The sequence below is a fragment of the Corythoichthys intestinalis genome, chromosome 3 (assembly GCF_030265065.1).
Source record: "Corythoichthys intestinalis isolate RoL2023-P3 chromosome 3, ASM3026506v1, whole genome shotgun sequence".
In the NCBI taxonomy this organism is placed as follows: Eukaryota; Metazoa; Chordata; class Actinopteri; order Syngnathiformes; family Syngnathidae; genus Corythoichthys; species Corythoichthys intestinalis.
The window spans coordinates 17,155,091-17,169,472 of record NC_080397.1 but is presented as its reverse complement, the minus strand read 5'-3'; the positions used below and the strand labels follow the sequence as shown (position 1 = coordinate 17,169,472).

General features: G+C 38.1%; 1 protein-coding gene across 3 annotated transcripts in view; it reads left to right on the top strand.

The window, feature by feature from the left end:
- The window catches only part of LOC130913246 (versican core protein-like), a 70,051-nt gene extending 57,159 nt beyond the window's left edge, over nucleotides 1-12,892 (top strand). For all 3 annotated transcript variants that reach the window (XM_057831707.1, XM_057831708.1, XM_057831706.1), the window contains 5 exons: nucleotides 223-381; nucleotides 482-564; nucleotides 5,673-5,817; nucleotides 8,059-8,241; nucleotides 8,313-12,892. In XM_057831707.1, the coding sequence (XP_057687690.1) occupies nucleotides 223-381; nucleotides 482-564; nucleotides 5,673-5,817; nucleotides 8,059-8,241; nucleotides 8,313-8,470 (728 nt within the window). In that variant the 3' untranslated portion in view covers nucleotides 8,471-12,892. The remainder of the gene's footprint in view (nucleotides 1-222; nucleotides 382-481; nucleotides 565-5,672; nucleotides 5,818-8,058; nucleotides 8,242-8,312) is intronic.
- The last annotated feature ends 1,490 nt before the right edge of the window (nucleotides 12,893-14,382 follow it).

The window sequence follows — 14,382 nt, the reverse complement described above, 5'->3', positions numbered from 1 at the left end:
ACAGCAAAGTAGATTTTTTTCCCCCATTGTTTCGATGCAAGCCTTTAAATATTGCTAATGCTATGCCATGTTATGTCAACGGAAAACTGTTCGATTATATTGTTTCAGTTTCATCAAAAGTTTTAAGTAGGACTACCAAAAGTCAGGTGTTAACACTGTGTGGAGTCGAAAAGGATCAGAGAGAAAAATATAATAATATTCTTTCTTGCTTTTTCCTTGTAGATACAGAGGGCTGTGAATATGGCTGGCACAAGTTTCAGGGCCAATGCTACAAGTATTTCCCCACCAGAAAAAATTGGGATGCAGCAGAGAGAGAATGTCGCATGCAAGGAGCTCATCTGATCAGCATCCTGTCCCATGACGAGCAACAGTTTGTCAACCGTGAGTCTGAAAAGCTAGACTAATTCTTAGTTGTTTTTTTTTTCATAAGCAGTCGTATTATGGGCGAGAAATATAATTTGTTGTCTGTATCGGTTGATAGGTCTTGGACATGATTACCAATGGATCGGCTTGAATGATAAGATGTTTGATAGTGACTTCCGCTGGACTGATGGCAGCCCCACGGTAAAATACATTGCACTCTCGAATTCTTCCCCACACCCCCTCAACAAACATGGCAGAGTGGCAGTCTAAATATTTGGACGTCGTGTCAATGACAGATGCACTCATGTAGAGAGAACAGCCTTTATTAGAGGGCACTGTTGATTTTCTCCTGAAGTTCTTAGCTGTTGGAAGCATTACCAGTGTGAGCCTAGCAATATGCTGTACGTAGAGTAGAAGTAGTAAGCAGATTTTTTTTAGGTAATAATGCTTTTCTGAGATTTTCATAGTGGTGCCCTGAAACAGGGCCGGCCCAGGCCATTTGGGGGCCCTAAGCAAAATCATGCTAAGGGGCCCATATTTTTGGCCCACCATTTCATCACAGTGTGCTGTGAAACCCATACATGCAATCCAACCCATACGTCCATATTTTGTATAATAATCAGATTTTGTTGAACTGCATACTTCAAACTTCTCACCCCAAATTATTGTCAGTACTTACAGTAGATAGCGCCAAACCTTTTTCCAAAAGAGGAAAAGAAAGAAGTTAAGGAAGAACTTTTATTTCTTAAGCTTGAAATTAAGTATCAAAACTCACAAAAGTCAACTAAAACAAACTGTAGTCAACAAAATAAAATATAAATTAAACAATTGCCAGATTGGGGACCCCCTAGTGGTCAGGAGCCCTAAGCAGCTGCATAGTCTGCGTTTAGGCTGGGCCGGCCCTGCCCTGAATATCCGCGAGTCGGTCCTGTTTCCTACAGTTGCAAGAACTCATGATGTATTAAACCTAAGTAGATTTCATTTATTCATGATTTAAAACCGCTTTAAACGGGTAAACCCTGAACTGGTTGCCAGCCAGTTGCATGGCACATACAAACAAACAAACATTCACGCACAGACTCACACCTACAGACAATTTGGAGTGATCAATCAGCTTACCATGCATATTTTTGAGATGTGAGAGGAAGCTGGAGTACCTGGAGAAAACCTATGCAGGGGAGAATATGCAAATTATCCACAGGGAGGCAGGATTTTATTAGAGGTGGAGGGCGAAGCGTGGCAGGCATGGACAGGTATGACCCCCACACCCCTCAAATCTCCCCAGTCCTTCCTCCCCTCCCCCTACAGACAGCCACTTACTTGAGCAAGGGCCACCAGGCAGGCAGACAACACAGATGGACAACACCTGTGCCCGCCTGCAGAGAGACAGGCAAAATGGGCAAAGCAATATGGGGGGTCTGCATGGGTGGCCACACTCAGTCGATGGACTCACATTTGCTGAAAATATGTCACTTGTTCACAAATTTTATTTACCATCATGCCCATATTTAGGGGTGTAACAATATATCAAAAAGGTGATATACTACAATAAGTTGTAGCCCAAAAGGTTAACGATATGCTTCCAAGAATCGATATATTATTTTAAATTTGTCACTGTTTAAACAAAGGAACCAACAGGTTGCTACCAAAAATCCTCCATTAAAATAGTTTTTACGTCACCTCATTGGCTGCCTTCGACAACGCTAGTCATCCAATTAATTTTGAGTGGATTGGACGTCTAGCGACATCAAGGCACTGAAACCAAAGCAATCAACAGAAAGTGAGCTAACGTAGATACTATTCTAGCGGAAGATTTTGGTTGCAACCTATTGGTGACTTGTTCTTTTTTTTTTTTTTTTTTAAATGTGAGGCCTTTTTTAAACAATATATTGATTCTTTGTAAGAGCATATCAATAACCTTTTGGGCTACAAAGTGTCGCGATATATATGGTATCTCCTTTTTGATATATTGTCACACCCTAAATATGGGCATGATGGTAAATAAAATGCGTGAACAAATCATGCATTTTTAGCAAATACTACTTCCTGTTGAATTTCAGCCACTTGCTTTTCAGCAGTGTTGGGCACGTTACTTTAAAAAAATAATTAGTTATAGTTACTCACTACTTCTTCCAAAAAGTAACTGAGTTAGTAACTGAATTACTCTATAGCAAAAGTAACTAGTTACCAGGGAAAGTAATTATTTCCGTTACTTTAAAAAGAAGGTGTTGTATGTCAAAAAATTTGAAATTTTCTGAGCAGTATTCGAGTCAGTTGAATAGAGAAAAACAGACAGGTAGTTGTGTTATAGAACCTTGTAATATTTATTGCACCTCACCAGCAACAGATTTATCCTACACTTGAAGTGCAACAAACTAAACAATAAACAATATAATAAAATAACAATCAGGAGTAAACAATATAAAGTGAGTTTAATCAATTAAATCTAACTCTCACAACCCGAGACAACTGGTCAAGTAGACATAGCCTACTGTACTTCAAGTATTTTGACTTGAAATAGTGTTTATATCTCCACCTCGAAAAGGACAAATTTTCCTCTGAATGCTCTGCCATCATATCCCTCTGCATCAGTTTTGCGTGTGTGTGTTTGCCGCATGCGCTATTCCGGTTTGTATGTGAAAACACCGGCTCTGATTGGCTTACCATGACACATGACTCTAACTCTCAGCCAATCACAATCACTTCCATCGCATCTATCCAGGTGGTGCATTCAGGTAGCCTCGTCCCCCTACTCCTCCCGTCACCCTCAAAGCGTCTGCCGTCCTCAAGATGGAAGCAGCATTCTTGCTGGCTGACAGTGGAGGATGGGAACGAGGCTAGCATTCAGGTGTAGCAAAAACAGAAACGTTAGCAAACTTTGGAAAGCATTGTCTAATCGAATGAGCAGGGATAAACAGCCTGGAGTCATAAGAAGTACGTGCTGTAATATTCTGATACAGAAATATCCGAGGCACCCTAAAGTGCACACGGCGCCAATATTGTTTTGCTCACATGATGCGGGAGTGAGTTAGAGACACGGCCTGCCGAGAGCCGTACATTTGTGTTAATGTTGAAGTTATATGGGCTATTAAAGAAACAGAGTGCCAGCACGTCCTGTGTGGTATATCTTTGCTAAGAAAAAGCACAAAACAAAACACGTGCGCTATTCTCGAACCTGAACGCACCCCAAGTCTTGGATGACAAATAAACAGAGCGAAGTAGACTCGCTACGGCTGGCAGTTTCTTCAGTTTATTCAGAGTAAGTTAACACACCGCTTTTGACCGTCAGTAACGGTAACGGCGTTGTAACGGCGGAAAAAATAATTAGTTAGATTACCCTGTTACGTTGTGTAACAGCGTTATTTATAAAGGCGTTATTCCCAACACTGCTTTTCAGTAACCCAAAATCAACAATAAGTGACCTGTATATACCCCAAAAGGAAAAAAAGTGACTGAAAATCAACAGGAAATGACATGAAATTATATACTAGTGATAAACCCATTCCAATTCACAACAGAAGGATGGAAATAGATACTTTTCCATTTTATAAGTTGTTTTGTAGAATTACAGTGGTACCTCTACATACGATCGCTTCGACACACGAACTTTTCGACATCCGACGTAAAATTTGACTCGCCATTTGTTTCTACATCCGACGACATGCTCGAAATACGACGACAATGGCAGCACCGCAGACGAATGCACGGCGGATTTTCTTGTGTGACAAATCAACACAGGTTTCAGAAAAGGTTGGTACAGGTGGTGAAACAAGGAAAAAGTTGATGCTTACCTTCGAAATGAAGATGCAAATGACAGAAAAATATGAGCGTGGGGTGGGCATCCGTGAAATGGCTCAACAATACATCTCCACGGTCCTCCTCCGACCATCGTTCGCCAGTCTTTATAAATTAAGCTGACAATTCTTATTGTCTCCAAAGAAATCGCCAGCTTCGCCACGTTTTCATCATTTCTTTCACAACTTATTCAACACAAAACGCCTGCTGTCTGCCGCAATTGACGGTGTTCTCAAGAGAACATTCAAAGTGAAAGTGAAACTCAAGCTCACCGGTCCGTCTCTGGCACGTGAGCCCCGCGGTGCGTTCAGGTACACAAAAAAACGTCCGCCTTATTAGAACCCGATTCGTTACACTATTACAGGAATTATTATTATTCTTTTTTATTACATTATTCCAATTTTGATTCATAATTTATTTGTTTTGCTACGTGTAATTGCCATTTGTAATAGCACCAGCAGTATTTTTTAAGGATTTAGTGCAGGTTTTTGGGCTGTGGAACGAATTAATGGAATTATAATGTATTCCTATGGGAAAATCCTGCTCGACATACGACCATTTCGACTTACAAACAAGGTCCTGGAACGGATTAACTTCGTATGTAGAGGTACCACTGGTACCTGATAATTGTCATGATCATCGTTATCGTAACCCTTGTATCACAAATCGTATCTTGTCGTGAGTTACCCAGAGGTTCCCACCGCTACCCAAATTATTATATGATTGATATTTTCAGTGACCCTTACAATGGCTGCCACAAGCAATTATTTTGATAGTCAATTAAGCACCGATTAGTCAACCAATCAGCTCAAATATAAATCACGTTAGTTACTGTTTTATTACTCTGGGCTTAACATTTTAACTGTGATTGCGTTCTGTAAACATTTGTTACCGTACAAGTGAGTCGTGCAGGAAGAGGCCGTGCTTTAAAATTTTAATGATAAAGTAGCACGGCCCAGAGACAAGACTCGTAGTAGAGAGTCGGGGGTTGGGGTGTGTGAGGGCGTCCATAGGGGACTTAAGGAGTGTGTGTTGCGGGGGGTCGCACCTTTGAAGAGGTCGTTTGAAACCACAATGCACTAAAGGACTCCAGGTCATGACAATTGTACCCCGCAGCACTACAGCTGTGTGTATGTTATCTAAATGTGCTATGAGCAGCACATCTATGAAGTAATTGTAATGCTAAGCATGCCGACCGTGTGATGTCATGTTATGTCAACACTTTGACTGTCATTGCTATGCAATTGGGGTTTCATTTTTAACTGATCGGCTGGATTATTCCAAAAATTGACATTTAACGCCGCACGCCAACGGCAGCCAAAGTTTTGACTCGATACCTTAAAATGAACTTTGCTAGTGTATGAAAACTGCTTAGATTTTTAGTGATTTAAGAGTTTTGTTTGGGTTGTACACATAATCTAAAGGTCACGCAAAAGTGACCTCTTGTTGACATTAAATAAAATTACAAGAATTTCCCTTTAAATGACATCAGTATTATGCTTCTTAAATTGCAGAATTATGAAAACTGGAGGCCCAACCAGCCAGACAGTTTCTTCTCTGCCGGAGAAGATTGTGTGGTGATGATCTGGCATGAGGACGGCCAGTGGAATGACGTTCCATGCAACTACCATCTCACTTTTACTTGCAAGAAGGGCACAGGTAAACATCACGAGAACAAGGCGGAATAATGAACTTTGATCAGGGATGATTGATCATGTTTCAGTGACTCTGACGGCGATAGATGTCCAATCCATTTGGAAGAGAACAATGGGTTGATTTGTTTATCAATTTGGTTATTTAAAATGTAAAAAAAATCTAAACAAACAAAAATTAGAATAAAAAAAGTTGGTTGAACTTTAAATTTGAAGTTAATGAGTTTCACAGACTTTTTCATGCTTTAATGGGAAACTCAAACTAGTTAACACTGTACTACAAACTACTTTATGATGTTTAAAATGAATTTAATAATAATAATAATATCAACAATTATAAAGTTGGTTGAACTTAACATTTCAAGACCACTAATTCCACCTTGCCTGGCACGGCCAGACTGTTCTCCCTGTGTTTTTCAAACACTGATGAGAGAATCGTCTGGGACCCAGCCCATTAACGGCCTCTCGAGCAAGTACAAAATCAATCGACAAATCAGATTCGTTTATTTGCGTGACGTGTTCTTAACGAGCAACGTCACTCTTCCGCGTCGGAAGTCGTCTCCACAGCAACACAGATGGCGAACAGGACAGCCGAGAATATGTTCCAATCCTTGGTAAAATCAGTTTTAAATTACCAAAAACACATCGACACAAGTCATTGACAACAGTCTGTCTCGCGGTAGCCATGCTGAATAAACTCCGCTCTCCTCGTATGATTACTTCCGCGTGCAAGTCCCTCGTCCCGCCCATCGCTGATTGGTCCACTCCGCTGTCTGTTTGCTGTGGCTTGCTCCGCCCTGGAAATTTTATCCGCTTAATGGTGGCCAGACTCAATAGCTGGAACAGCGGTAAGTCTGGAGTACCAGGATAAATTCCACCAGCTTTTTTTTTTTTTTTTAATGGAAAACTGAATTAAACAAGTTTTGAAATTGGTAACCTGAAAATTCATGTTCATTTCATCTCTTTTTTTTTTTTTTTTAATTTCAAGTGCACTAATTTCATTAACTTTTTCATTTTTTAGTTTTATATTCATTTATCATACATATGGCGGAAAACACAGACAAAGCTGAAAAAGCCGTTTCTGCTCTTGCGCCCCTCTTTAAAATAAACTGCTGTATTTTAAGCCAAAAGAACTGTTGTGTTTGATAGACCGATGTGTCTGTATGTTGCGATAGAAGTTTCATTGCATTTTAATCCCCCAAACTACTTTAATTTGTCCGTTTTACCCTGGAGCCCCTTGTTTACAGACACCGCGCAACCGTTTTTTGTTTCAACCCAGCCAATAAAAGAAGGTAAGTAATTATATTTATTATTTGAATCATTTAGAATCATTAATTGATGTCTAATATTTACTTAAAAAAAACGACTTTATAAAATTATTCACTGGCATATTTTAAACTTAAAAAAATAGTGTCTGTAAATAGGTCTACCTCTAACGATCGCTTAATTGTATTTTTTTTTTTGTTACTGTCGAATTTTCCCCGATATTTTAGATGATAAATAATCGATCCATACAAAGAAAAACAAAACAAAACATTTAAAGGGTAAATATAAGAAAATCTCGACCACTCCTTGATGTCTGCAATTTCTTCATTGCGACCCTTGTTATATTACTGTGTTTCACCGATAAAATCCAAAAAGGTCCTGCTGTGGCCATTCACAGCTGTGTCTTGACATTCGGTGAGACATGGTACACTGAGTTTTTGGATCGAAACAAGATAAGTACGCGATAATATCTCGTTAAAATCATGGTGTCTTTAATTATGTTATGTCATGCTCTCACCTTGAGTTAGGGTTTAGGGGTTTAAAAATATATATATTTTATAAAATGCCCTTCTGTTCAAAATTTTTATTTCTTTTTTTATGTTGGTTGAACTTAAAATTCAGTAAATCCAGTAATGTCAATTTTTTTCCATTTTTTTTTCTCCATCGAAAACTGAATTAGACAAGTTAACACTCTGAACTCAACATTTTAAGTTAAACTGGACTTAAAATAGTTTGAACACCTCACTTTAAATAGTTCTAAGTCGGGTTTAAGTTCACTTTTCCGTAAAAACTTGAATTTGCTTGACCTGAAATTTCATGTTCGATCTTTATTTTTTTATTTTTTGTGGTCAGCAGTTCCTTTTTAGAACAAATCTAGTTCATTTATCACCATAAATGGCAGCCAGTGACTTGATGAAGATCAGAACAAAACTGTATATCTTCAGGTTTGTAGTTTGAGCGCTTCATATTTGTGTTTCCTTAGTGGCCTGCAGTCAGCCTCCACAAGTGGAGAATGCCAGAACCTTTGGGCGACAACGCGACCGCTATGAGGTCAACTCACTCGTCAGGTACCAGTGCGGCAAGGGCTACATTCAGAGGCACCTCCCGACAATCCGTTGTCGTGGCGATGGACGTTGGGATGTTCCGAAAATCACCTGCATGAACCGTAAGTAGACGGAAGTATTCATTCAATGAAAAAAATGTTCTCTTGCTAACTTTTCTCATTTCTCGTGGTAGCATCCAACTATCAGAGAGGCTTCTTGAGGAAGCATCAACACAAAAATCTGTACAGCATCAACAACTTCAGGCAATGGCCAGATCAGGCCTACCATCTTTACCATCAGCGCTACAGGGGACGAAGAGATAAGCCGGAACACAAACGGAAGAGCATCTGACTGCCGGTATGTAGTTTTAGAACAAATTGTGTGTGGAAAATAAGGAACATGGACAAGGGAGTGCAAATAAAGAGGACCTGCCTTCTGGATGACAATGGAATTTTGAGAAGTGCCTTTTAAAGAAGATGAACTTTTTCTATCAAGAGACACTGAATTTTAACGTTGCCTTCATGGAGAAATACTTGGCTACTGGAACTGCAAAGGAACAAAAAAAAGGGCACTTTTTTACTTGGTTTTTAAAAAGTGCAACAATGACTGTTACTTCCTGACCTACGTAAAGTCGGCCTTCATCAGAAGCAAATTCATGATGATGTCAATCATTTGTGCTACATTTGTGCTATAAAAAGTTTCGTTTGTGCTGCTATCATTTTTTTTTTGGAGATATTTACAATTCTTCTATGGGTCAATCATAGGTAAACCGTTTTGATCTAAACCGTCTAAAAATGTGTTTGGTTTGTGCTGCAACGGTTTTGTAGATATTCTGCATTTAATTTGCAGTGATGACGTCTCGCAGTCCCCCATTTACGGTGGAACAGAAATGCACTGGTGCTGTTGGCCTGTGTTTTGTTTGTGCTCTAAAAAATTTTCTTTTGCGTTGCAACGGTTTTATAGATATTCTGCATTTAATTTGCAGTGATGACGTCACGCTGCCCCCTCATCTATGGCTGAACGGACTGTAATGGTGCTGTTCTTTTGTGTTTCATTTGTGCTAGAAAAATTTTGTTTGTGCTGAAATGGTTTTGCAGTTATTACATTTTTTTGAATTTATTTTTGGGTCCTCGAGCACCAGTAACAAATGTTAATAAGGCCCTTGTGCGATAAGTATAAACGGGCCCTAGAAGTGAACCTCTGGCGGGTGGGGCATAGACTTCATAATGATACTGACGGGACTCGGGACCAATTAATAGGGTGCCTGCATTATTGGCGTGGCCGTCAAAGTTGGCCGAGTGGAATCACAGACAAATAGATTTTTCATTGACATTTCTGTGAATAAATGCTTAAATCCCTGAATTCTTCAGAGATATGGACGTAAAACACTCTTGATTCTTGGTTAAAAGCAAAAAAAAAAAACAAAAAAAAACATGCAGTTAGCATTTATTTTACGTAAATATGTCGAAGTACGACGCTAGTTTGTCAGTCAATGTGGCGGCCGCCATATGTAAACAGAGCTTTTTTCCAGTTAAAATTCATGGGAATAAATGCTTAAATCCCTGAATTCTTTATAGATATGGACGTAAATCAGTCTCGATCCTTGGTTAAAAGCAAAAAAAAAAACAAAAAACATGCAGTTAGCATTTATTTTACGTAAAGTTGTAAGTATGATGCTAGTCTGTCAGTCAATGTGGCGGCAGCCTTACAACAAAGTTTTTTTTACGTTGAAAATTCATGTTAAAAAAACGAAAATTATAATAAATACCTTGAATCCTCAAACAAATCACTCCTGAGACAATCCTTCCTGTATGTATGCGGTACAGCTTTCGTACCTTTTCAACATAAATCCGGCATTGGATTGCTGCATGTGTCGCTGCAACCGACTACGAATTACTGAAGCAGATTTTGGGATGGCCCCATACTTGAAGGCGTGGCGCAGTGAAGGTCGAATTTGACCCATCAATATCATTATGAAGTCTATGGATGGGGGTCCATTGGATAATTATCTGCAGGCCCCTCCACACTTTCGTGGGCCCCTCAAAACGATCGTCTAATGTGCTAGGCAGGAGTGCTTCCAGTGGAAAGTTTGTTGCAGGCCCCCCCAGTCAACCAGTTGAACGGATGGGGTGGATTTGCGATATTATTCACTTATATGTAGATATTATAACACTTAAATACTATATTCCTGCTCCGCGCATCTTCTTACCTGTCTGTTTGACCAACCCCTCGCACAACCACGCCCCCTTTTACGCCCGCAAACCGGGGCTCCTATAGGCTCAGGTGCTCATTGTGTCAAAACCGGTCCTCAATGGTCGTAGTGCACAGACCATTTAGCCAATGAGATCTCTGCTAGAACAAGCAAAACCTGACTACAATCAACTTATTACACTAGTAAGTCGTCCTGTTTTGATGGAAAGAAATCCTGCACCCACTGCGGCCCTATGTGGAATAATTCAGGGAGCTCCCCCTCTAAAATGGATTGAAATGAGCATATAATTACCAAAACCTGTTTTGTGGTGGTAACGCCATCAGTAAAAAAAAAAAAAAAAAAAGATAATACATATAAAACCGTAGCAACACAATCGACAGTTCTTACTGCACAAATGAAAGGTAACATTTCCGGTTCAATTGGGGTGTGTGTGTGAAGGTCTGGTGGACTCTGGATGACCGATAAAAAATATTTGTAATAACTCCAACAGCACAAACCAGCACAAACGTAGCACAAACGATTGACAACATTTTTATATAAATTTGCGTCCTGACCCAACTTTACGGAGGTTACTTCCTGACATGAGTGTTACTCGATTCACTCAATCCATCTGAGCTATTTCACATTGCTGTAAGTGGTCCTTCATAAAATTAAAAAAAAAAAAATAGCGCTTACGTTATGTACGTGAATTTTTCAATTCTGCCTTGCCGGTTTAAGAGGGCTTTGGTGACATTTCAGTTCATAGTTTCTTAATTTTAAGTGAAACTAATTGATCTCTGATTTGGAATCAATCCTCAACGGGAAAGACAACACCTTTATTATGTCCATCCCAGCGGAAAAAAAATTATTTTATAAACTGAAAGAACACAGGATTACATTTTTCTGACGTGTAATAGTGGAGAAAAACATAAACAAAAGCAAGTGTTACCAGGAAGTAGCAGCCCAACATTCTGGTACTATTTCAGCCAGAGGAAATGATTTGAGTATCCCAAACTGCTCGCCCTTCCTCGTTAGGTCATCAATACCCATTTTCATATGCACCTATCCTTGGGTCTATCAGTGTGTAAGTGCGTGGGTGTAACCGACATCACAAAATGGCAGTGGCATTTTTTTTTTGTGTGTGTGTGTGTTAAAACATTATTTTCTCCATTTTCACAGGTCTTAAAAAATGGCAGTTTCATGCTTAAATACTTTTACATACTTAAATACACTCTTTTACATGAATGTTATTTATACTAGGTGTAGTCTTTCCTTTAAAGTGGCGGCAGCTTTCAAAGGTACCATTGGAATAGAAAGTTCTAAAGGTATCTGTTCCTCAACTCCAACATTGATGTGCAGATATCTGTGGGAGGATCTTTTTTCACGTCATTATTTACATTTCTCGCATTGACCCACGTTCGGCAAGTACTTTTGGGCTACAACGTATTGAGAAATATCTTCTTTTCAATATATTGTCACACCCCTATATATAAGCAGGCGGGTACGCTACAGTGGCAAAGTATGCTAATCTGACAGAACATAACCTAGATTTCTGCTGATCGTGACAGGGTTTGCAAGGCTCACTTTGGTCATGGTAAATTCTAGTGACTATTTATTTGTCAAAACAACCAAATACCCATGTGGCGAAAATACGTCAATAAAGATTCTCCTAAATAACGATTCGATAAATATTCCATGCCCTTCAGTGGTATTATATAAAGTGTTGCTGGATTTTTGACATGTTTACAATAAATAATGCTGTTTAAATTTATACAATACAGAACATTGCTCTCATCTGCTACTTCTGAGCTACACTTTGGGAAAGTTATGACTATTGTCAGTAGAATGTATTTTGTGAAACATTTTGAAAGACTTGAACGTTTAAGCAGAGTTTCATATAATCTCCTTAAATGTTTGTACTTTATTTGCCAGCAAGAATCACATGGATGATGTTGGCCAACATTGCAAAATCATTAATAACAGCGATGAATTTCTGTACATAATAATGTACCTTTTTGTTGTGTTGGGAATTATTTGTGAATGTCCTTATGAGTGTCTTAATGTGCACAAAATATTCTTTTATATTTATAACAATTCTTGTGTCACACTGTGAATGTCTGAAATGTTGAGTTTTTATTTCTATTTGAAGAGGTCACCCTGTTCACCCTCTGCTTTAGCTCACCAAAGAAATAAAAATGAATATGTAAATATAATGAGCAGTTTATTTTGGAAGTGTTGCGCTGAACCAGCAGATAGCGCTGTTGGACAAATATTTTCCTCTCTGGTGAGGAGCCCATTTTTGAATGTGGTTCAAATTTGGCGATTGACGTCCAACCTATTTCACCCCCTCACAGTCAAAATAGATTAGAAGTCTTATTTACATCAATGGCAGCCAATCAGTTAAGCAGGGGTGGATCTAGAAGAATATTTATGGGGTGACGAGAAGGGGGCAAGAGCTTGTTTAGGGTGGCAAAGATCTCATGATGGTATAATACATGGGTCCCAAACTTTTTCCTGTGAGGGCCACATAACTTTTTCCTTCTCTGATGAGTGGCCGGGTCATTTTGTAACAGAAAAAGTGTGACGATTGCAGGAGTGCCTAAATGTAAAAATTTATTGTTTTTCAGAGATCCACAATCAATTAACCCTTTCTGAATTCTTCACGGAACAAAAGTAAATAAAATGAAAATAATAATATAATATAATATAATATAATATAATATAATATAATATAATATAATATAATATAATATAATATAATATAATATAATATAATATATAGGGCTGTCAAAATTATCGCGTTAACGGGCGGTAATTAATTTCTTTTTAATTAATCACATTAAAATATTTGAAGCATTTAACGCACATGCCCCACTCAAACAGATTAAAATGACAGCACAGTGTCATGTCCATTTGTTACTTGTGTTTTTTGGTGTTTTGTCACCCTCTGTTGACGCTTGGGTGCGACTGATTTTATGGGTTTCAGCACCATGAGCATAGTGTAATTATTGACATCAACAATGGCGAGCTACTAGTTTATTTTTTGTTTGAAAAGTTTACAAATTTTATTAAAACGAAAACATTAAGAGGGGTTTTAATATAAAATTTCTATAACTTTTACTAACATTTATCTTTTAAGAACTACGTCTTTCTATCCATGGATCGCTTTAACAGAATATTAATAATGTTAATGACATCTTGTTGATTTATTGTTATAATAAACAAATACAGTACTTATGTACAGTATGTTGAATGTATATATCTGTCTTGTGTCTTATCTTTCCATTCCAACAATAATTTACAGAAAAATATGGCATATTTTATAGATGATTTGAATTGCGATTAATTACAATTAATTAATTTTTAAGCTGTGATTAACTCGATTAAAAATTGTAATTGTTTGACAGCCCATAATATAATATAATATAATATAATATAATATAATATAATATAATATAATATAATATAATATAATATAGTATAATATAATATAATATAATATAATAATAACACTATTGATTAAATAGATAATAATCAAATAACCCTCTCTGGGTTCTTCACAGAAAAAAAGCCAGGAAATAAATAACACAATTGAAAATACAATAGATATTTTTATAATATTTTATATTTTGACAGAACACTGTAGAACAGGGGTGGCCAACCCTGGTCCTCGAGAGCCGCAATCCAGCTTGTTTTCCATGTCTCCCTCCTCCAACACACCAGAATCAAATTATCAGGATTGTTATCAGGCAACTGCAGAGCTTGCTGATGAGCTGATCATTTGATTCAGCTGTGTTAAAGGAGGGAGACATGGAAAACAAGCTGGATTGCAGCTCTCGTGGACCGGGGTTGGCCACCCATGCTGTAGAAGCTATTGTTTCTAAATATAAATTAATAGCAAATAAGCCTTATCGCAATTGTGGCATTTTGTTCATACACAAGCACATTTATATCATTTACTTCAACAAATAGCTATAGAATTCTCAATACTGTTTGCCTCTTGGGCCAAAAGACCACTTGATTATTCTATGGAGGAACAAGAGTAACAACCATGAAACAAATCAATTGATTG